At 37.4% G+C, this 19,923-nt stretch overlaps 5 protein-coding genes across 5 annotated transcripts; 3 read left to right on the forward strand and 2 right to left on the reverse strand.

Annotated features, from left to right (window-relative positions):
* The first annotated feature begins 1,385 nt into the window (after positions 1-1,385).
* On the forward strand, positions 1,386-7,548 carry LOC108579966 (nucleoporin NUP188 homolog). Its single transcript, XM_017943608.1, has 5 exons — positions 1,386-1,420; positions 1,531-1,741; positions 1,825-2,289; positions 2,366-2,490; positions 2,566-7,548. Exons 1-5 carry the CDS (start codon positions 1,392-1,394, stop codon positions 7,484-7,486), a joined length of 5,751 nt encoding a protein of 1,916 aa, XP_017799097.1. The 5' UTR covers positions 1,386-1,391; the 3' UTR covers positions 7,487-7,548.
* Positions 7,549-8,237: 689 nt separating this feature from the next.
* Positions 8,238-11,069, reverse strand: LOC108579837 (mesoderm induction early response protein 1). The gene is made up of 5 exons (XM_017943458.1): positions 10,914-11,069; positions 10,303-10,666; positions 9,365-10,074; positions 9,159-9,286; positions 8,238-8,874 (listed from the first exon to the last, which is right to left on the reverse strand). The coding sequence occupies exons 1-5, from the start codon at positions 11,067-11,069 to the stop codon at positions 8,238-8,240; spliced, it is 1,995 nt and encodes a 664-aa protein (XP_017798947.1).
* A 1,146-nt stretch (positions 11,070-12,215) lies between these two features.
* LOC108579838 (carnitine O-palmitoyltransferase 2, mitochondrial) lies at positions 12,216-14,811 on the forward strand. The gene is made up of 7 exons (XM_017943459.1): positions 12,216-12,297; positions 12,394-12,434; positions 12,502-13,060; positions 13,189-13,722; positions 13,804-14,293; positions 14,378-14,570; positions 14,679-14,811. Exons 1-7 carry the CDS (start codon positions 12,253-12,255, stop codon positions 14,809-14,811), a joined length of 1,995 nt encoding a protein of 664 aa, XP_017798948.1. The 5' UTR covers positions 12,216-12,252.
* Positions 14,812-15,045: 234 nt separating this feature from the next.
* LOC108580037 (V-type proton ATPase 21 kDa proteolipid subunit) lies at positions 15,046-16,764 on the reverse strand. Its single transcript, XM_017943695.1, has 6 exons — positions 16,686-16,764; positions 16,487-16,581; positions 16,265-16,313; positions 16,084-16,167; positions 15,609-16,008; positions 15,046-15,544 (listed from the first exon to the last, which is right to left on the reverse strand). Exons 2-6 carry the CDS (start codon positions 16,545-16,547, stop codon positions 15,497-15,499), a joined length of 642 nt encoding a protein of 213 aa, XP_017799184.1. The 5' UTR covers positions 16,548-16,581; positions 16,686-16,764; the 3' UTR covers positions 15,046-15,496.
* Positions 16,765-16,964: 200 nt separating this feature from the next.
* LOC108579839 (SET and MYND domain-containing protein 4-like) lies at positions 16,965-19,646 on the forward strand. Its single transcript, XM_017943460.1, has 4 exons — positions 16,965-17,118; positions 17,458-18,310; positions 18,407-19,052; positions 19,132-19,646. Exons 1-4 carry the CDS (start codon positions 17,102-17,104, stop codon positions 19,644-19,646), a joined length of 2,031 nt encoding a protein of 676 aa, XP_017798949.1. The 5' UTR covers positions 16,965-17,101.
* Positions 19,647-19,923: the final 277 nt, after the last annotated feature.

The following is a 19,923-nucleotide window of genomic DNA, read 5'->3' on the forward strand; positions in this document are numbered from 1 at the left end:
TTTCTTTACCCACCTCTGTTACATCAAAATCGTTTCGCTTCTTCTTTAACGGCTCCCTCTCCTACAACGAGATATCAACGATAAAACCTCGGGGGAGCTACTAACGTGTTTCCACGAAAAATTTATCGCTCCTTTCGAAACCTGTCCAACGAAATTGATTCGCGCCCGCGCGTTCGCGTTGTTCTTCTTTTAACCGATTTAAGCTCTATTGCTCGTAATAAACGCGAACCACTTACTTCCAACGGATAATATTGCCAGCTTCTTTTCATGGATAACGATCCTGTGCAAAAAGGAAAATTGCGATCGTCCGACATCGACCAATAATCCCACGGATAAACTAGCCAGTTGTCAACGATCTTGTAACCAGTTACAGGTTGCTCGCTAACTGTTACAAATGTATCCGTGATCGTTTCCCCGACACCCCGTATATATATATATATATATACACACTCCTCTTCCCTTTCTACCTTCTTCTCCTTGGAACCATTTTTCTTTCGTACGTGTTACAAACGATAATTCCTTCCGAATGTCCACGATCCGTCAACGCTGGCTGGACATACGTTATGTTTTCGCAAAGGCAACACAAATAGTTCTATCTTTACGATTCGTGATTTTTCACCGGCAGATGCGTGCGTGTAACATAAAATAAACTTTATTCTATCTTTATTTGCAATATCGGGCAAAAAACTTCCACGTTTTTTTCATCTTCGATATGAACGTATGAAATTCAACGAGTAATCGTAACACTGCGTTTACGATAGGTTAGGCAAAATTTTCGAATTGTAACAAATGAAATTTGTCGAATTAAATAAAATTAAAATTAAGGAACATTTAATCGAATTTAATTTTCGAGTTATTTGTGATCGTTTAATGCGTTTCATCGTTATCCACGCTCGGTTCAACTGTCAGACGTATTGCGCACCTGTTTTAAATATGCGTAGTAATGCGTATACATCTGAAATTGACGTTAAAATGAATACAAAACGAATACAAACCAGATACGAATGAATTTCTCGCCGACGTTACCCCATATTTTTCACAGAAGAGCCAGAAATATTGTGAAAAACTTTTTACTTTCACTCACAACTGCTTGCAAATTGCGCGACTATCCTTGGCGGGAAACTTGCACCAGTATGACCAACGTGAATTATTTTTAAGTCCCTAGTGCACCATCGTTTTTAGGAACGTACCAAGTATCGTCCAATCAGCGACAGATCTGGACATTTTTTGAAAAAACAGTACGACACACGAACATGATTGAAAACTGTGCGCACATTATCAGTCTCTAGTATAATTGAGGTTATGTCTCCGTCGTTGTTTACAATGTTATGCTTTAATAATTGTTAATCGAATAGAAATATAATATCCAAATGGGATCCGATGTACTGGAAATGGAAGTACCTACTGTAGGAAGTTTACCGTAAGTAAATAACATTTGTTTTCGCTTTTATAATAAAGAAAAGAAATGCTGTATCTGTTATTCTTTGTTCTACCGGAACTGTCGCTGTCTTAAAACCATCTGGGATACAGTTACTGCAAGGAGTTGTGGTTTTTAATATCGGATACTGTGTGCCGATGTGAGAAACAACTAGTCGAAGATGAAATCAAGAAGGAAACGAAACTTCTTAAGGAAGGACTATTATTTTTCAAGCCATATACGGAAGCATCGCTTCAAAATATACCCAAAAATGATCCCTCACCCCGAATCTACGAGTTAATTAGTAAACTCGCACCTCTTCTCGTACGTATTGCGAACAAATTTTATCGATCTTGATTTCTTTCGAAATATTACGAAAAACGATCGTCATTTAGTATTTCTTTTAGAATTTAGATGCCACCATCACGTGGGATCTAGTATGTAATTTTATAAAATATGAATACCGGAATTGCGCGGAAACTTTCGCGTCTCAACTCATAGACTTCACTTCGATGAAAGCGTTAATCGACGATATTTGGGACTTTTATTATTCCGAAAGAATGACCTTGATAAAGTGCCTTAAACTTATGGTCGAATATAAAGACAAGGGTCATCGCTATGAAAAAGAATTTGCAAAGTTCTTCGATGATGTTTTGTTTGGAACACTCCTAGAGTCTGTTCGAAAACAAATAGAGATGTTGAAGACTGTGAATCCACCTGTACGGTCGCAGCTATGCTCGGAAGAGTACTTACACAGATTGTACAACAGTAGTCTTATTGAAATGAGAGAATTACTCCATATTTTAACAGTCATCATTCATGATATACATATCGCGGATAATGAATTTATGAAGTTGTACGAAAGTATCGGTGTAAGTATTACAGCAGAGAGATAGCGGCAGGATGTGTTACTGCTATCTAATAATATTTAATAATTTATGAATACAGGGAGAACCGAGACGGTTAGCAAGTACAAAAAGTCACGAAGATAAGAAGGCAATTGCCAGGAAAATTAAGGAGATACAATACAGTCAAGCTGCTCTGTTATTAGTAGCATTAGATGTTAGAAAACAGTAGGTCTTTTTTTTCTATCTCTGCTTGGAATTAACTGTATCGTGTTAATAGTGGAAATGAATTTATTTTTATAGCATCAACATGGAAGATTGGATACAAAATGTGAGAAATAGTATGCAAGAAACGTTCGAGCAAAAATGCATTCGCGATCATTCTCCTCAAGATAGTCCGCTGTTTCTATCTTGGATGTTATCGAATTATGCTATCGATCCCGAAAATGTCGATACTTTGAACCGATTTAGACCATTTGGTATCAAAGCTATACAACAGAATGTCTTTCATTACTTGCACGACTTGATGAATAGCGAAATGATTTGTGAAAAAACTCACTATGCCGAAATAGTGCGAAGTAGCGTATATAATCTTCTTACCTTGGTGTGTGCTTTCGTCGATGAAGACAAATTGCACGTGCTAAACGGTATCTTCGACGCTGTTGCTGCCGCGGTTCAATTTCCTGAAACTGCAGCACGATTCTGGGCCGAATACAACGATGGTTTGTGGTTGATTTATAAATACGCAGCCGAACAATTTCCATATGAATTCGAACCGTTGACAAATATTGCAATCGGTTTGGCAAGTGCCTCCAAATCGAGTGCCGAAAAAATCGCGGTGGAACTGGATAATCTGCAATCGTTAACGCTAGAAGTACCGCGGCAACGGGACCAGAACAAACTATTGAAACCATACGAGCAAGAATGTACGATTCACAAAAATCCGTATACAATATCGGAAGATTCTTTCCGTGAAAATATACGCGTATTATCGAGCGAACGGGAAGTAGTGATATTTCGGCAAAGAGCGAGCTATTGGGACGCTTTACATCATAAAATAGAACAGCTATTTTCTCAAGCAGGTTGTGGAATTACACCTAGCAATGCATTGAATAAAAATATGCCCGAGCACGTGTCACAAGGGTTGAAATTGTTGAAAAGATTAGCCAAGTACATTGGGATACGACAAAGTATGGTAATTCCGACGGAATTAAGTTTCGAAATCATAAATAGATTTTCCTATCCAGTATTACCCGACGAAAAGATGTACATCTATAAAGTAGTTGCAGCTTGCATCAGTATTTCGTCGGAACTTATATTGGAATATCCAGAAGAAATTTTATCGCGAATGCGTGCCGGCGTTTACCCGAGGTTCAACAATCGTTACCAAAAAACGTTAGATTTTGCGGAAGCAGTTTCTTTCGATGGCGGCATAATCGCATCGTGGTTATCCGCGATAGAAACGATCGCTCATTCTTATCCAATATTGAACGCATATTTGGACATTTTATCCAAGTATTTAATCAGAAAATACAACGAGGAAGCTTTGTATACAGTGGAAATACCTGGAATGGTGTTTTTATTGCAAGGTGTTTTACCAAAACTGGATTCCTGGTACTTCGATTCGGACGCAGAGCGGATCGATTTATGGTTGAAAAGTATGTTCTGCCTTCACAGAGCGCTTGAATCTAGCTTACCGAAAGAAGACATACGGAACGAGTTACAGCTTGTCGTGGCGTACAGTTTACTGTACCTAGAACCAAGGCACGCATTACTTAAGCTGATCCGTACCGGTGAACGTACTTTACACAACAAAATGATGGCGGAGACAGATTGGATTCGAGGAAAGGGATTTAAAGCGATGAAAAGTGTGCAGCTGGCCTTGTCTGTGGTAAACAGATTACTGATATTCAGAAAATCGTTGGGCCTAGAAATAGGAGATAGATCGCCGCTGGAAGCAGCCTTGTATTCTTCGCCTCGTGTACCAAACGGTCTTTTGATAGTACCTACGATAGTTAACTATCTGTACGTTTGGTTCAGTCCACCTTTACAAGCGATGGCTGTTAGGCTATTGAAAAAATTTGCCGAAGGATCATCTATGTCGCTGCTAGTTTGCATGGGAATGGACGGTACGGCTATACGCGAGACTTTTGCTTCTCGCAGAGGTCTGATGTCGCCGACATGCGTCGCAGACGTCAAGGTTGCCATTCTCGAGCTGGTCGCTGTATGCTTAGAGAAGCAACCTGGTCTGACCGAAGCCCTCTTCAACATTGTACACCCAGCGGAATGCAAACGGATCTTTCCCCGATCGGTGGAGGAATTTTTCACAGAAGGATGTAGACAATTTCTGGTCAAGTATCTAAATCGGATCTACGAAAAGGAGGATATTATATACGACAGGTTGTACAACAGCACGATGGCGTTGCTGCGAGCAATGTGGTATCACAGGAACGAGATTCTTGTGAATTTCTTCCGGAAACGGGAGAAGTTTTGGACCCATCTTTTCGCTCCACTTTTCAGAGACCTAGTGCCAGGTGTAAAAGGCTACTCTCATCTGTTGGATATCATCACCTTAGAATTGTTCAAAAGTACAACCTTGGAAGATGATTTCACCGTGAACCTGAAGAAACTTTTGGACAAGTCGAAGGATTACTGGAAAAAGCTAGCCATATATGTACTCGATGACGCGCACATCGACAGCCAAGAATCGAACAGTTACGAGAAACGAGATGCGAATGTGGCGGACTCGCTGTACGAAACCAACTTGGAATCTTGGTACAACTTTATCGTCACGCTAACAGACGAAAGAATAGCAACGAATTACCCTATCAACGTGTCTCAAGCACAGCTCATCACGCAGCGCTCTTTAGAGTCGTTACTGGAACGAATCAAACAGTCCTGCGACGTTTCCAGTCGAAAAATGACAATGTTACTGGGTTCGCTGTCGCTTCGATGCATCACTTCCTGGAAACAAATGTGCGTCGATGACTCGAGGATCTTTAAAACAGGGCTGACACAACTGATGCAAGAAATAGGGCAGGCTTATCGTAGTTACGGAAAGTCTTTGCGTCAAACGCTGGTTTCGTTGCTTCTCGGGTGTGTACAGTGCGTGAAAAGCACGCTGCGCGAAGACGCGTCGAGTCTCGAATATCTTCTAGCCCACTCCTGCACGATCGCTACCAGCGAATTGGAGGAGCTCAAGGATGCCGCGACTCAATTTCAGAAGCGTAAACAACAGAAACCCGCGATGGTCGAGCGAAAAACGGAGGAGAAAAGTGCGGGTGCGGGTGCGGGTACAGGGGCGATCGACAGCGCGACCGCGCAAAAGAACGCCGACGAAAGAAACGCGGAAACTATTCGTGGAATTCGGGAAAGTTTACCGGCAACTTTGACCGTTTGCATGGTCACGCAACTTTTGCGCTCGTACGTCGAACGAAGTTCACTTACGAAGCATCAACGAAAGTCTAGCTGTGTCCAGCTAAGACAGATGATACCTGAACTGCTGACCTGTATAGGTATCACTTTACAAAAATATCCGTATTTAAGATTTAGCACAGCCGCCTTGAATTTGCTCAATTTGATTATTCGTTCGCCGTACACTTTGCATCCGATCACCGAGAACGACATCGCAAAGCTATGGTTGAGCTTGATTCCACCTGAGGACATCGGTAATAGTATGCTGGACTCGCTGTACGACAATTGCCCGAATAGAAAGTGGCGATGCCAGGACTGGTGGCCACTTTACACGCTTGGTCTTGAATTTCTAATAGGACTGGTCACTAGGGAAACGCCTACTATGTACGTTAAATCGATCACAATATTCCTTAATTCTCACGAGTATCAGCTGATGGTTGCATCGACTTTGTTGAGACATACAGCAGACCTGTTGGCTGCCGACTTGGTACAATCACTCGTTGCCCTTATTTACACGATGGCATCGCAACCGTACGTTTGGAACTCGATACAACCGAATGTCTGCGAGACTCTGATCAAGTGCATGTACTTGGCATACGACAACACCGTGAATTTGTTACTAAGACCGCGAATTCTCAAGTTCATCATCGACGGTATCAGCGTGGAGAGTGCCGAGGAATTGGAATCTTGCGATAAAAGATCGCCAAGTGGCGAATTGAAATTGCTAGTTAACAAACTGATCGTGATAAACACAACCTGCGCCCTCAGTTTCGTTCGCTTCTCGCCGAGGCTGAACACTCTGGTAGACACTATATACACGCAAGATTTTTGGTACACTCCGATGGCAGAAATGAATTTCGGGCCTCCTCAGATGAGCATGAGCTCTGGGCCGCAATTAACTTACGGCACGATCATCAGTTCGACGCAGTTATTCACGCAGGCTCTGCATTCTCGATCTCAACCCATCACCACTTCGTCGCTATCTTTCACCACCGGTGGACAGCCGGCCGACAAGACCGATAGCGCGAAGAAAGAGTGGGAGCATGCTGTGCCAGAAGATCGGCGAATGCATTCGAGCAAAGATCTCAGGAGAATTATCCACGCGGCATCCGGTCCCGTTTCGAGATCTTCCTCTAACGTAGGAGGAGAATTTCTGGTGTACGTCAGTGGTCTAGACGTAACTGTACCGTTGTTAAGTAGTCCGAGGCTGGTGCGCAGGCCCTACGATCCTCTTATTTGCGAGAACACGATTCTGTCGAGAGCAACAGCCTTGACTAGCGGTAGACACGTGACGAAAGGAAGCGGCGGAGTAGCTGCGGGAAACAACGACAGCCCTGTCGTAGCCAAGTATCAAAAATTTAGCGACCCTTGGTTCGAATCTATGGATGAAAACAATACGAGATTCGCTCTGGAAGTGAATCTGGTGTTGATATTGTGCCAAGCGTTGGAAGGAATCAGAAGTCCAAGGATCGCTCTACGGGATCGTCAGTTGATAGCACGCGAAACAGTCACCGAATTAGGCGTTTTCTTCGATTTTCTCGAGCATCGAGGTACACCGGACGATTGGCAGGTTAAAGGATCGTTGATTAACGCCGATACCAGAAGCGTAAGAACTGTACAACAGTCTGTCGAGTCGAATCAACCCGCTCTACCAGCGAGATTGAAGGAAACTCGAAGAAAGGAACTGGAGGAGAATGTGTTCACTACGGGACGATTTACGACCAACATTAGCAGCATACAATTCTTGCCTCTGATGGGAAAGCTATTGAAAACCATTGTGGAATCTTTAGATTTAACGCAGTATAGATAAAACGGGGGGAACAAGTAAATGTTCCAGAATTATTTATGGTGTAATCGATGAAAATTTGTAATAAAGGCAACGATTTTTCTTAGAATGTTGCGTATGTTGCGGTGTTGTTAAATAAGTAAGCATTGGTCCAACTTCGATTTAATTTAACCATTTGAAACGATTACCGAGCTCTTTTATTTTCTCACATTCGTAGATCGCATTTTTGTACACTTAGAGTGGTGGTATCAGCAATCAGACACGTGCTTAGAACAACGGTACAATAGTATCTTTTATAAAATTGCGCCCGGCGCTACAATTCTGCGATTTTCATTTATCGTTCGTTCACTTTGACAACACTTTGATTAATTATTCCTAGATCTGGAAATGCGGATTGTTTTCGACAAATTAAACTGATATCTTTCCATAAACTTCATCTACGGGAACAATAGTAGTTGGAAAGTAAGAAGCAGAAAGATGGAACAAGCTTACGGTAATTCACGTCCACGTGTCACTTACCCCATATATTCAACTGTCCTTAACGTCAGTTAACGTACTTTACTATTTTTTTATTTCGGTTTCGCGAAAAACTTTTGTTTACGTTTCCACTGTTGCAATCGATAATCATATTACGATACAGTATAAAAATATAATTCGTGATATTAACGAATATTATATATTACGACGATAGCGATGGCGCGAGTTCTAAATAAGACACGTCGCGCAAAGACATTTGACGCCTTCCAGGCTGATAACCTGAAGGTCGTGTTCGACGCTAAGGTGGTAAATGAGGTAAAATGTTCTCTGGCGACGGTGAATCGTGCACATCGTTGCTTCTCGACGTCACTCGCGAATGATAGAAATTGTTAGAGGCAGCAGTAGTAACGGTAGAACTTGTTGTTGTAACCGTATTTGTAATACCGACGGTCGTGACCATTGGAACGGTGCTAGTTGTTGTCGTATTTATCGTGATCGTGGTTACGATACAGGAGGTAGAGTGACTTCGAGACGTCAGATTCGACCACATGTGCGGGTTATTAACGTAGCTAGAGTCGGTCGGTGAACAATCGGAATGACGAGTTGACACTGCGGTGCAATACATAGGAGGAGTTGACAGTGTAGTTGAAACTGAACCTGACGGTGATTGAACAACTGCAGAGGTTGGTGCCGCTGGCGGAGGAGGAGGAGGTGGTGGCGGCGGTGGTGGTGGTGGCGTTGGTCCATTCAAATCTGCCAACGGATCAACTGCACCACCGTCCCATGGTTCCGTTGATTTTCCTTCCTCGTTATTCGTCGCGCTGACAGCTGACCTTTGCCGTTTCGCGTCCCCGTACAACAAGCAATGCACGTTCGGTGAGCTGCTACGATCGCGAACACCCTCTTGCTCCTCGAGAAATCGGTCCATATAGTCCCTGCTTACGATTCAACGATCTTGTCATACTTCGAGTTTTCAATCGCAACATAAAAAACGTGATAACGGGAGCTACGTGATTTGATAAAAGCTTCGTTTAGTGCAAAGAAAAAAGAAAGAAGAAAAAAATAGAGGTGGAAAAGAAAGAATGCGAATACGCGTTATAACAAATCGTAGGGAAGCATATATGTACGTATGACAATTATCCTAGTACTATAAATTCCAAAACGTTGTACATATCTGGAAAAATGACTATTCTTTTTACGAGACAGAGAAAATACTCACGTGATACCGGGATGCAAAGCATACTTCTTCTTTTCTAAACGAGCCTTATACGTAAAAATATCGTGACGTTCCGTTTTCTTCCAGAGATAATAAAATTGCACCAATTCGCCGACAGATCGCGTTCGAACCTGTTACGATGATGCTTACGTTACATACGTTTGTTTCTCGTCACCTCGAAGAAACCAGATGCGTTATATCATGCGTACCTTGTTCCTTTGTATCAGATGAAAATCTTTTCCGTAACTTCGTAATCCAGATTCAAAATTATGACATTCTTCTTCGGACCAAAGACTAACCGCATCCGTTGGAGGTACGACGTTCATCCTGCGTCTTCTTAATGCCTCTTCAAGATTGTAGCCACATTGTAACAGTAGATATAATGCTTGTTCGTCGTCTCTGATATGAGACCCCGTAGGTAGAGAACCACCTTTTACAGCTGGTAGCTGTGCCCGTTCTAAGAATTCTTCCGTTTCTTCTTCGGGTATATGACTGGGGTCCCACAACATCTTATCCTCGTTTTCGTAAGGTAAAGCATCGTCGTAATGACAAAGACCTTCCGGTATAGCTGCTTGGTAATTGATACCAACCATGATTGTCTTTTTCCATTCCTCTTCGTCCGGACTATAATCACAATCGTCTTCTTCTTCTTCGCTTTGTGGTCGTGAAACGCTTCGTAACAATCTTGATGTGCCGCTACCTATAGCACCGCTGACTATTCCATCTTCTCCTCCATCTACCGTACCACTACTGACACTACCTTCTACCCCACCAACGGTACTGTCGTTTGTAGTGCAACCAGCAAGTGCGGTTATACCACTGCACTTAGTGCTAGCATTGGCACCTCCCATCGTCGAAGCCGTTCTCGTACTTTCATTATTAGTACAACCATCGATCATAGAACATTCTTCGCCTTCACCTTCACCGTCACCGTCACCTTCACCGTCGCCTTCGCCTTCACCCTCGCCTTCACCTTCGCCTTCACCCTCGCCTTCACCTTCGCCTTCACCCTCGCCTTCGCCTTCGCCTTCGCCTTCGCCTTCACCTTCGCCTTCACCCTCGCCTTCACCTTCGCCTTCACCCTCGCCTTCGCCTTCGCCTTCGCCTTCACCTTCGCCTTCACCTTCGGCTTCGCCTTCGCCTTCACCTTCTTCGTCGTCGTCGTCGTCATCGTGAATTCTGTGTCGCCTGCTATTGTCTTCGGTACCTACACCGCCGGCATTGTTTCCTTTCATCGTTGATCCCGATACTAACGACGTTGAATCTTTCCCCTTTACCAACATTTCTGTATAAAACTGTTTGAGATCTGGCTCGTTACTCGTTGCATCCGCTTCGTCATCGTCGTCATCATCATCCGCGTCATTATCTCCCTTATCTGAATACTGTCCTTCGACTTCTGGATCGCCGCTTCCAGATGGAATTAATATTCGATCAGAACTGTTTGAATTTTCCGTCGATGGATCCCCGTATCCATACATCGCAAGTAGATCTTTTAGTGGCATATCACCTTCCTGAAAGAAGACAGGAACACAAATGATTACCATGCTACATATAACGAATCGACTAAACATACGAATCTCACTACGAGAACGCACTTTGAGTCCAAAGTGTTGCAGAAACTTATCATAATTGTAATTATTTATGGGCTTGATTTTTTCATTTCACAGGCTTGATCCTAGAATAGTTGGGATCAGAATTTTGTTACAAAGTGAACATCGTATATGTTAAATATTTAGCTGAGACATCTCAGAATTATACCTTTTGCAAGTTGGACAACTCGTTGTGAGAATCTTCACTACCTTCTAAAGCTTCTTCTTCGTCTAAAGTCCGTTCATCATCAAAATCATTTATCATCATTTCTGTAGCTGGACCCATATTATAATCTCGATCTGCCCTATAAAATATAAAGTACATAAGAATGTGTTTGTCCTCTCTTTCTTTTTTAAATAATTACTAATTATGAAAAGGTCGATGGACAATCGTTCATCTATGTATACTAACATGTTTATACTGTTCGCAGTAACCAAAGCAGTAACATATCACGTAGATATTAGAAGGATGTATTTAATGTATACACTGAACGATGCACACTGTTGGAATATTGAAGAAGAATGTCCTTAAACTACCTGCATTGTGGATTCTCTCCAGTTTCATTGATTTAATTAAACACTTCTATCATATAAACGGTGCAACATACTGAGAGGATATGTGTAATTTATGACGCGTATCTAACCTTAAATTTTTATGACATTATTGCTGATTTCACATTCACAGTAACCATTTATTTAATAAACTGTATAATACAAATTACGTATGTTTTAAAGTCTTTTGTTACTGACACTCCATACTGTACTGAATTTCACTTCACCTCACTAAACATCTTTCATTGCCGTGTACATCTCCACAAAGAATTACTAAATTTTTCGACACAACAGTTTTATGGTATATCTAACATTTTTCTAAGGCACAATTTTAATCAATGACAAAACTGTTTCAATCATATCAATAGAGGTTATACAGAACTATTATGAATTTTAAGAAAACAAACTGAAAAATGCACAATACTTTATTTATATTCGTCAAAGGTTCCATTACGCTTCTTTAGCATTCTAAAAAGCGGGAAATTCGTGAATTTCGTTACAACGACCAATCACAAACATTTCAGATTGCATAGAAAGTATTTTACTATTGGTTGAAAAACGCGTTTTCCTAAATAAATTCTTTCATAGTCTATCGTTGCGAATGCTCCCTTACGTACATTACATTCTTAATTAATTTTTAATATTCAAAAACGATGAAAAAGATAATAATGTATATACACGCATGTAAAAATTATAAATATTTATAATGTTTTTAACTACGCATAAAAATGCTGCATATGTTATCAATGTATGCACATATATGCATATATGTATACATTTCTGTATAAAAAAAAAAGGTATAAACTTGATTGTACAGTTAGTTTAAATTAAGAGTGGTACATTGAAATACTGTAAGGTATATTTTGTTTATCGTTATAGTTTCTTATAGTTTATAAATATATTTTGTAAAGTTGCATACAGTTGATAGTAAATAAGTCTTATAAGATAATTACAATATGCTCTCTTTCATATTAAAATTTAACTACTATAAGACAAAACTGGTAAGTAATTCGTAAACTTTATGTATTTAATATATAATTATTATACAACAAGTGTAATTATGGTATTGTACAATAATAATTGTTCTAATATTTTAGATTGATCAGGGAAAAGTGCAATTATTATTAAGAGCATCAAGGTAAATAACACTTTTTTAAATCCTGCACTTTATTAAATAACACTTTTTTAAATCCTATTTATTATAGAAGCATATCCACAAAATGGAATGAAGAATATCAATATATTGAAAGAAGTAAGACTCCAACATTGCATTTTCAACCATCTCTACCACGTTTACCTATTCCAAAATTAGAGGACACATGCAAGAGGTATTTAAATGCACAGAGACCATTGTTATCTAAAGAACAGCTAGAAAAAACTACAACTTATGTTGATCAATTTCTGACTAAAGAAGGTGTTAAGTTGCAAAAAGAACTTATTGAGAATGATGCTAGAAATCGTCATACTAGTTATATTAGTGAACCTTGGTTTGATATGTATCTCAGGGACCGTAAATCTTTACCAATCAATTATAATCCCTTCTTAGTTCTTGAACCAGCAAATAATGCAAAATATAACATGCAATTAGTAAAAGCTACAAATCTTGTTATATCATCACTAAGATTCATGAAGTCATTAAAAGAAAATGTTCTACGACCAGAGATATTTTATTTAAAACCTGAAACATCTAGCAGTAACACATTTCATACAGTTACAAGATTACTACCACCTCAATTCAGTTGGTATGGAGCTTACTTATTTAAGGTGAGATAACAATGACAGCTCAAATTAGAAATTTCTCTGACAGATGAATAAAAGTGTTTTACTTTTTTATTTTACCATCTTGAAAGGAGCAACTTTTCGATATTTCAGATAAAAAATTATTATTTTAGGCTTTTCCATTGGATATGTCACAATATCACAACTTATTTAATACAACAAGATTACCAAAACCAGAGAAAGATGAAATTTATGAAAATACATCTGGAAAACATATAATTGTAATGAGAAAAGGACACTTCTATTGTGTTGATGTAATGGATGAAAATGGTTATATTCAGGAACCAAATGCAATAGCAGATTGTCTAAAGTATATTTTAGAAGAAAACTTATCAGACAGTGAAAGCCCTATTGGAGTACTTACAACATTAAATCGTGATTTATGGGCTAATACGAGAATGCATTTATCACAAATTGGTAATCAAGAAGTTCTACAAAAAATAGACTCTGCTATATTTATGATGATACTAGATGATTTGCTTATTGGTACTGACTATAACAAGTTGATTGGAACATATCTTCATTCTGGTGGAACAAACAGGTGGTTTGATAAGTCATTTTCTTTAATTGTTACAAAGGATGGATTTGCTGGAATAAATTTTGAACATTCTTGGGGAGATGGAGTAGCTGTCTTAAGATTTCTTAAGGTACATAACATTAAAAATGAATTCAAAAATGTATAGTGTTCAATAACATTCTTTTTTTTTTTTTTGCTTTTTCACTTTAAGGATGTAAATGATGATATAACAAAACAGCCAAAATTCTGTCCTGACGATATTCAGCATCTTGGGACAGGAACAATGAAGGTCAAGAAACTTGAATTTGTTATAGATGATAAAATACAAACTGCTGTTAATTCACAAAAGACAAAGTTTCAAGAATGGTCCAGAGAATTAAGTATTGATCATATGATATTTAATGAATTTGGTAAAAATAAATGTAAACAATTTGGTGTAAGTCCCGATGCAATTATGCAGTTGGCATTTCAGTTAGCTTTATACTATCAAACAAACTGTGCAGTACCGACGTATGAATCTTGTAGTACGGCTGCATTCAAACATGGTCGAACAGAAACTCTTAGGTCCTGTACAATGGAAACAAAAAAAACTTGTGAAGTTATAGCTCAGAAGAATGGCAACTTATCCATGTCCGAATTAAAACATTTAATAATTAATTGTAGTAACGTTCATAATAAACTCTCTAAAGAAGCTGTTATGGGTATGTATAAAAAATTATTAAATTTTCTGTTCGATCTATTTATCTAACGAAAAAAACGATAAACTAATTAAATTTGCCTTATAGGACAGGGATTTGATAGACATTTATTTGCATTAAAAAAAATTTGGGAACATTCAAACACTCCAAAACCAGCTATTTTTGAGGATCCAGCATATGATAATATAAACAATAACATTTTATCTACTTCGACTCTTTCGGATCCAGCTATATATTGTGGCGGTTTTGGACCTGTAGTAAATAATGGATATGGAATCGGGTACGACGTACATTTTTTTTATTGTTTTTATAAACATATTATCCGCAGTCTAATAATATACAGTAATCTTAGGATATTTTTCTCTACTACAATCGTTTTTATGTTCAGATACATGATTCAAGACGAAAGATTGGGAGCTATTGTAACAAGTTATAAAAGTAATTGCAACGCGAACGAATATGTAAAATGTTTGGAGAAGGCATTTGAAAATATTCATCAGGTTATGGCCTATGGAAAATAACACTATTATATTGTATTATATTATATTTTATATACATCGATCTGAAGTATTATCCAGTTACTATTGTATTCAGAATAACAAGAATCTCTAATACTGTTAATGTCATGAATTTATGTATGACATTAGTTAAGAATTTTTATATTATTGTTAAACGAATAAAAAATGACTTTTTTCATTCTATCTAGTAAAAATAATTCAAATCATAAGTAATATTATATGCAGTATATTTTACACATATATGAGTAAGTATAACTTTGTATTCGACATTTTCAATATTTTTGTTAAAAAAAATATATACAATAGATGTGATCGCAGGAGAGCGCTATAACGCACTCAAAATGCTATAAACAAGAGGCTACATTACAGTAATAAGTTTGATACTACCAGAAATAGTTAATTATACACATGGTTGATACGCGGAAATCCTTATATGCAGCTTGCTAAGTTGTAACAACTGTTTTCATTAAAGCCTATTTGCAACAAAATTACATTTGTTCCAAATGGCATCCAGATACCAACCTTATACGAAAAAGAAACTGTTTTAGATTAGTTTAAGCAGAAAAATTATTCTGCACTTCTCTTCTATATTTATTTTTCTTTTCCAATAATCACTAAACATGGAATGAAATGTAATTCCAAAAAATATTTTATGGATATTTTTGTATTGTTCCTGTTTATGTTAAATTTATATCTTATTTGCCACTTTCTCACTTCCCATTTTGACTTTAGATGTCTATAAACAAATGGGAATTGATTAATATTTTAAAATAAGGTAATCAAATCTTTAAATGACTTACCATGTAAATTCCAACAATCAATCCAAAAAGTCCAATGGCAGAGCCAAAGATTTCCACAATGAGAATTTTAACAAAAAGAGCAGAATTGGCTGCATCAGAGAGAGCTGCACCAGAACCAACAATACCAACAGTTATACCACAAAATAGATTGACCAGACCAACAGCTAAACCAGCTCCAAACATTAAATAGCCAGCCAGCCAATTCTGATTGCGAATTTCTTCTATTTCAGCAGCTTTTTCATAACTAAATTCCTCTAACATTCCAGATAATACAATGGCAGTGATCAAGCCATAAATAGCAACAGCTTCACAAAATATTACAGAAATTAAGTTTTTTGTTTTAATTCTTGGAGCTTTTACACCACCTCCAACAATTGAAACTCCTGTTGTATGGATGCCTCTGAAAAATTTCATTCATATTACTTTTTAAAATGTATACAAATAATAATAACTACTCTTAAAACTTAAAACTCACAATGCAGCACCAACTACAGACAAAGCAACTGCAAGTCCAATACCAAGAGTTGCCCACATATATGGCGATGTACTTTCCAAAAACCTTCCAAAAATTGTTGCTCATAATAATATACATCTATGTAGATATACCTTTGTAATTTTTAATAAAAAAGGCACTTGGTTAAGGTCTCTTTACTTACCATGCAATGCTAACACGTTCTCCTTTTCCAGTGAATAAATGATACATTACTGTAACAGAATATTATTTCATAAATACAGATATTATAAAGAGAAAATAACACAAGCATCAGGATCAATTTTTTATTAATGACTTTTACAATGGACTTGCTTTCTTTTTGGTTAATTAGCTTTAGTAATATTTAAATATATCTGGAGGTAAATAAATAAAAGTTAATTAATACCTAATATTAGAATTGTTGCAGAAGCAGTGCCTGCAAAAGTAGTGCCCAAGATGTACCTCATTGTGCTGCTCTTTATTTCGTCGTCGCGTGTAGTTCTTAGGAGAAATATAGAAATGTTAATGGACAATTAACTATAATTTTAAAGTATAAGTTATTGGTAAAAACTTGTAAATTTTTCAGATAAGAACATTTCACGTACGAACTAAGAGAAAACGCTCACACCCGTTTTTATCATGTGACGTTTCGTACACTTGATGGTTATCTACACCAGCGGCATCAGTCGTAAAATAGTAGTATTAAAAATCAATGTTTAAATTTTGTTTTGTTTTTACATATATATATAATTGTATCCAGTAACTTATATCGAAAATTTTCAATGTATTTATCAACGATAATAATGCAACGAACAATGTAATTTTATTTTATTTGTTTATTATTTTTCATCAACTATAAATTTAAATGTACGGCAGATGCCATGAACATGTCCCAGTGTAAAATCTAATATCTAATTTTAGAATTCGTCACAGCTCATCCGTCTTGTCTTGTATCTGCGACAAACATGCGTGTGTTAATGTAAAATAATATTTAAACAATTTATCGATCCTTTATGAAATCATGTCTTTTACAAAAGGGTAAGTTAACAATCATTTCTCATGACCTCTAATAAAAGTAAAACATATAATTTGCATTTGATTTTATCAACTACAAGTAATAGAGTCAATAAACATATAAATTATATAATTGAAATGTTTTAAATTGTACGATAAAATATTGCGCACATAAAGTTCACTATGCGTACGTGAAAATGGAAGGCTCGAAACTATTTCGGTCTTTGATTAATTTGCACCGTTAAATTTAGAGATCTAAATTAAATTTTGTCGACTATGCGCACTGTCGCTGAAGTAATGCGACAATCATTGAATTAATTTTATTACTATGCTATTCCTCTAATGTATTTAAATTGATGTTAGGTATATAAAATTTAGCGAATTTTTCAAGATCGCTTACGACGCCGCAACTGTGGAACCGTATGCAAATCGTTTCAAGGAATTATCTTCAAATGGAGATAGGGAAGGAATGATAAAGATTCTTATGGACATACCGTATATAGAGAACGTAAAAATTGTTCAATCGTACAAGGGTAAGGATGACATTAAAGCGATAGAACTTTACGGGAATAGTCATGGGGAAATAGCTAACGATGGAGTAGTGCACGAACGGGGAAATAAAAGTGATATTCTTACCGAAACACTGTTTACGGCCAGTGTCACCAGTAGAGTGTTCCTGGACGCGCTTTCAGATTGCGCACAGTATTGCTATAATTCGAAAGCTTTCGTAAAATGCCTAAAATATTGTGAATGCATGCTTGCACTTCCTGAAAACCTTTACGATAAAACTACCGAAAGTATGAATGATTTCTTGGAGCATAGAAAAGCATGTACCCACTTACAACATGAATGCTCCAAAAAGTTGAAAGTACCGTCTTCTCAGGACAAAAGACTACGTAGAAAATTGAACAAGAACCAAAGTGGTTCGACGTTGAATCCATTATCAACGAATCGTACACCAACAATACCCCCTGTAGATGGGAAACAACATACCGTTCTTAAAAGTTGTTCCGATGCTGTGACAATGAAATTTGACGAGAAAAAAGGTCGACATCTCATAGCTACCAAAAACATTAATGCAGGAAGTGTCCTAATCGTCGAACAACCATTTGCTTTCAGTACGAATAAAGAGGCACTTAATAGGAATTGTTTACATTGTCATGTTACTCTTAAATCAAACGACAGTGTTAAAATTCCTTGCTATTTTTGTCAAACAGTTAGTAATACGAATAATCCTAATTTTTTTTTTACCTTTTTATCTATTTATTATTCCTAAAATATGAATGTAAAATATGAGTTTGTACTTCTACAGGTATCTTACTGTTCAGAAAAGTGTCGCAAAGAGGCATGGCAAATGTACCATCAGTACGAATGTTTCATATTTGATGCTTTTTACGAAAACGATTCTGAACAAACGCAACGACACACTTCACACTTGTTATTAGCTTATAGACTGATAGTCGCAGGATTTATATCTTCCAACACTGAACACATTAACAATAATACAGAAGAAAGTGAAATTCCTTTCCTGAATGACAATTTTCTGCGGTATCATATTACAAACGCAAATAAAGAGTATAGCAATTTAGGAATAAGCGAGGCTTATAACTCTCACGATTATCATACTGTATTAAATTTAGAAACTCATTGCTCGGACATGGAACCTCGCATAAATCTTATCCGTGCTATCGAAGCTATATTCTTGGCAAAGTGCTTCACTTTTGTCTTGGGTATAATGGACGTTGTTTGCTTGAAAGAAACTTTCATCTCTTTGGCTGTAGCAACATTGCACCACTTGCAGGCTATTAATTGCAATGCTTATGAGATTGTAGAAAACATATACGATAAAGAAACGCATGTTTGGGAACCAAGGCATGTAGGCGGCGCAATTTATCCCACGGTTAGCCTTGTAAATCATAGTTGTTATCCAAACGTCGTCCGTCATTCTTATCCATCAGGTAAAGAATGCACCATAATAAACGAGTCCCTATGCTATATATATGTATATATATACCAAATAAACGTAATTTTCCACAGGAATAGTTGTAGTGAGAACATTACGCTTTATCGGTGAGGGTACCGAAATTCTTGATTGTTATGGACCACACTGGCTTAGTGAGGGAAGATTATCGAGGCGTGAATTCTTGTGGAAAAAGTATCGTTTTGTGTGTGCATGTGAAGCTTGTACACAAAATTGGCAATATCCGCTACCCGAAACAATGAATTATAAATGTAAAACGTGTTCAGAAATTATTGGCACGATTACACTAAATGAAAAAAATAATACACAAATCGCATCGTGTGAACAATGTTGCAACTGTACTAAGAAAATTGATTACAAGAAAATAAAAAATCAATTTCGAAAATCATTAGAGAAAAGATTAAATGCCACTTCTCAAATGTATAAAGGTCATTATGAGCAGGCTCTGCCCCAGTTGCTTGAGCACATACAATTTATTGAAAAGTTTTTTGCTGCACCCAACATGGAAACTATCAAAACACAACAATGTATTATTCAATGTTACAATCAGTGTGGCTGCATCTCTCAATAATATTAAATCAACAAAAATTTTAATAGATGTATATGTGTATAATATACATAAATGTGCGTACTCGCACAGTCATATACATAGCTTATGATATTTATCACAAGTACTTGAAAACAAAGTCCTTTATGTTACTCCTTTGTATTAAATACTATTCATTTTTCAATTTTTTCACGCAGTGCAAAATGTTACAAAAAGAAAAAAAATCTGCTCTGCATTTACGATCGGTTACACTTATTCTTACATTTCGCGATAATCGGACAAGTTGATATTTCCGATGTAA

Source organism: Habropoda laboriosa, unplaced genomic scaffold (genome assembly GCF_001263275.1).
Source record: "Habropoda laboriosa isolate 0110345459 unplaced genomic scaffold, ASM126327v1 scaffold2, whole genome shotgun sequence".
Lineage (NCBI taxonomy): Eukaryota > Metazoa > Arthropoda > Insecta > Hymenoptera > Apidae > Habropoda > Habropoda laboriosa.

What these genes read in the sequence shown, in the direction of transcription:
- LOC108580037 (XM_017943695.1), bottom strand. Translation starts at nt 16,547, where the DNA reads ATGAGGTACATCTTGGGCACTACTTTTGCAGGCACTGCTTCTGCAACA. An exon ending in TGCAACAATTCTAATATTAG is followed by an intron (nt 16,314 to 16,486) that starts GTATTAATTAAC and finishes ATTCTGTTACAG; the next exon opens with TAATGTATCATTTATTCACT. An exon ending in GAACGTGTTAGCATTGCATG is followed by an intron (nt 16,168 to 16,264) that starts GTAAGTAAAGAG and finishes AATTTTTGGAAG; the next exon opens with GTTTTTGGAAAGTACATCGC.
- LOC108579838 (XM_017943459.1), top strand. Translation starts at nt 12,253, where the DNA reads ATGCTCTCTTTCATATTAAAATTTAACTACTATAAGACAAAACTG. An exon ending in ATGGAGCTTACTTATTTAAG is followed by an intron (nt 13,061 to 13,188) that starts GTGAGATAACAA and finishes TTATTATTTTAG; the next exon opens with GCTTTTCCATTGGATATGTC. An exon ending in CTGTCTTAAGATTTCTTAAG is followed by an intron (nt 13,723 to 13,803) that starts GTACATAACATT and finishes TTTCACTTTAAG; the next exon opens with GATGTAAATGATGATATAAC.
- LOC108579839 (XM_017943460.1), top strand. An exon ending in CTTGCTATTTTTGTCAAACA is followed by an intron (nt 18,311 to 18,406) that starts GTTAGTAATACG and finishes GTACTTCTACAG; the next exon opens with GTATCTTACTGTTCAGAAAA. An exon ending in CCGTCATTCTTATCCATCAG is followed by an intron (nt 19,053 to 19,131) that starts GTAAAGAATGCA and finishes AATTTTCCACAG; the next exon opens with GAATAGTTGTAGTGAGAACA.
- LOC108579837 (XM_017943458.1), bottom strand. Translation starts at nt 11,069, where the DNA reads ATGTACTTTATATTTTATAGGGCAGATCGAGATTATAATATGGGTCCA. An exon ending in AGTTGTCCAACTTGCAAAAG is followed by an intron (nt 10,667 to 10,913) that starts GTATAATTCTGA and finishes GTCTTCTTTCAG; the next exon opens with GAAGGTGATATGCCACTAAA. An exon ending in GCTTTGCATCCCGGTATCAC is followed by an intron (nt 8,875 to 9,158) that starts GTGAGTATTTTC and finishes AATCGTAAGCAG; the next exon opens with GGACTATATGGACCGATTTC.
- LOC108579966 (XM_017943608.1), top strand. Translation starts at nt 1,392, where the DNA reads ATGGAAGTACCTACTGTAGGAAGTTTACC. An exon ending in GTAAACTCGCACCTCTTCTC is followed by an intron (nt 1,742 to 1,824) that starts GTACGTATTGCG and finishes TATTTCTTTTAG; the next exon opens with AATTTAGATGCCACCATCAC. An exon ending in GCATTAGATGTTAGAAAACA is followed by an intron (nt 2,491 to 2,565) that starts GTAGGTCTTTTT and finishes TTATTTTTATAG; the next exon opens with CATCAACATGGAAGATTGGA.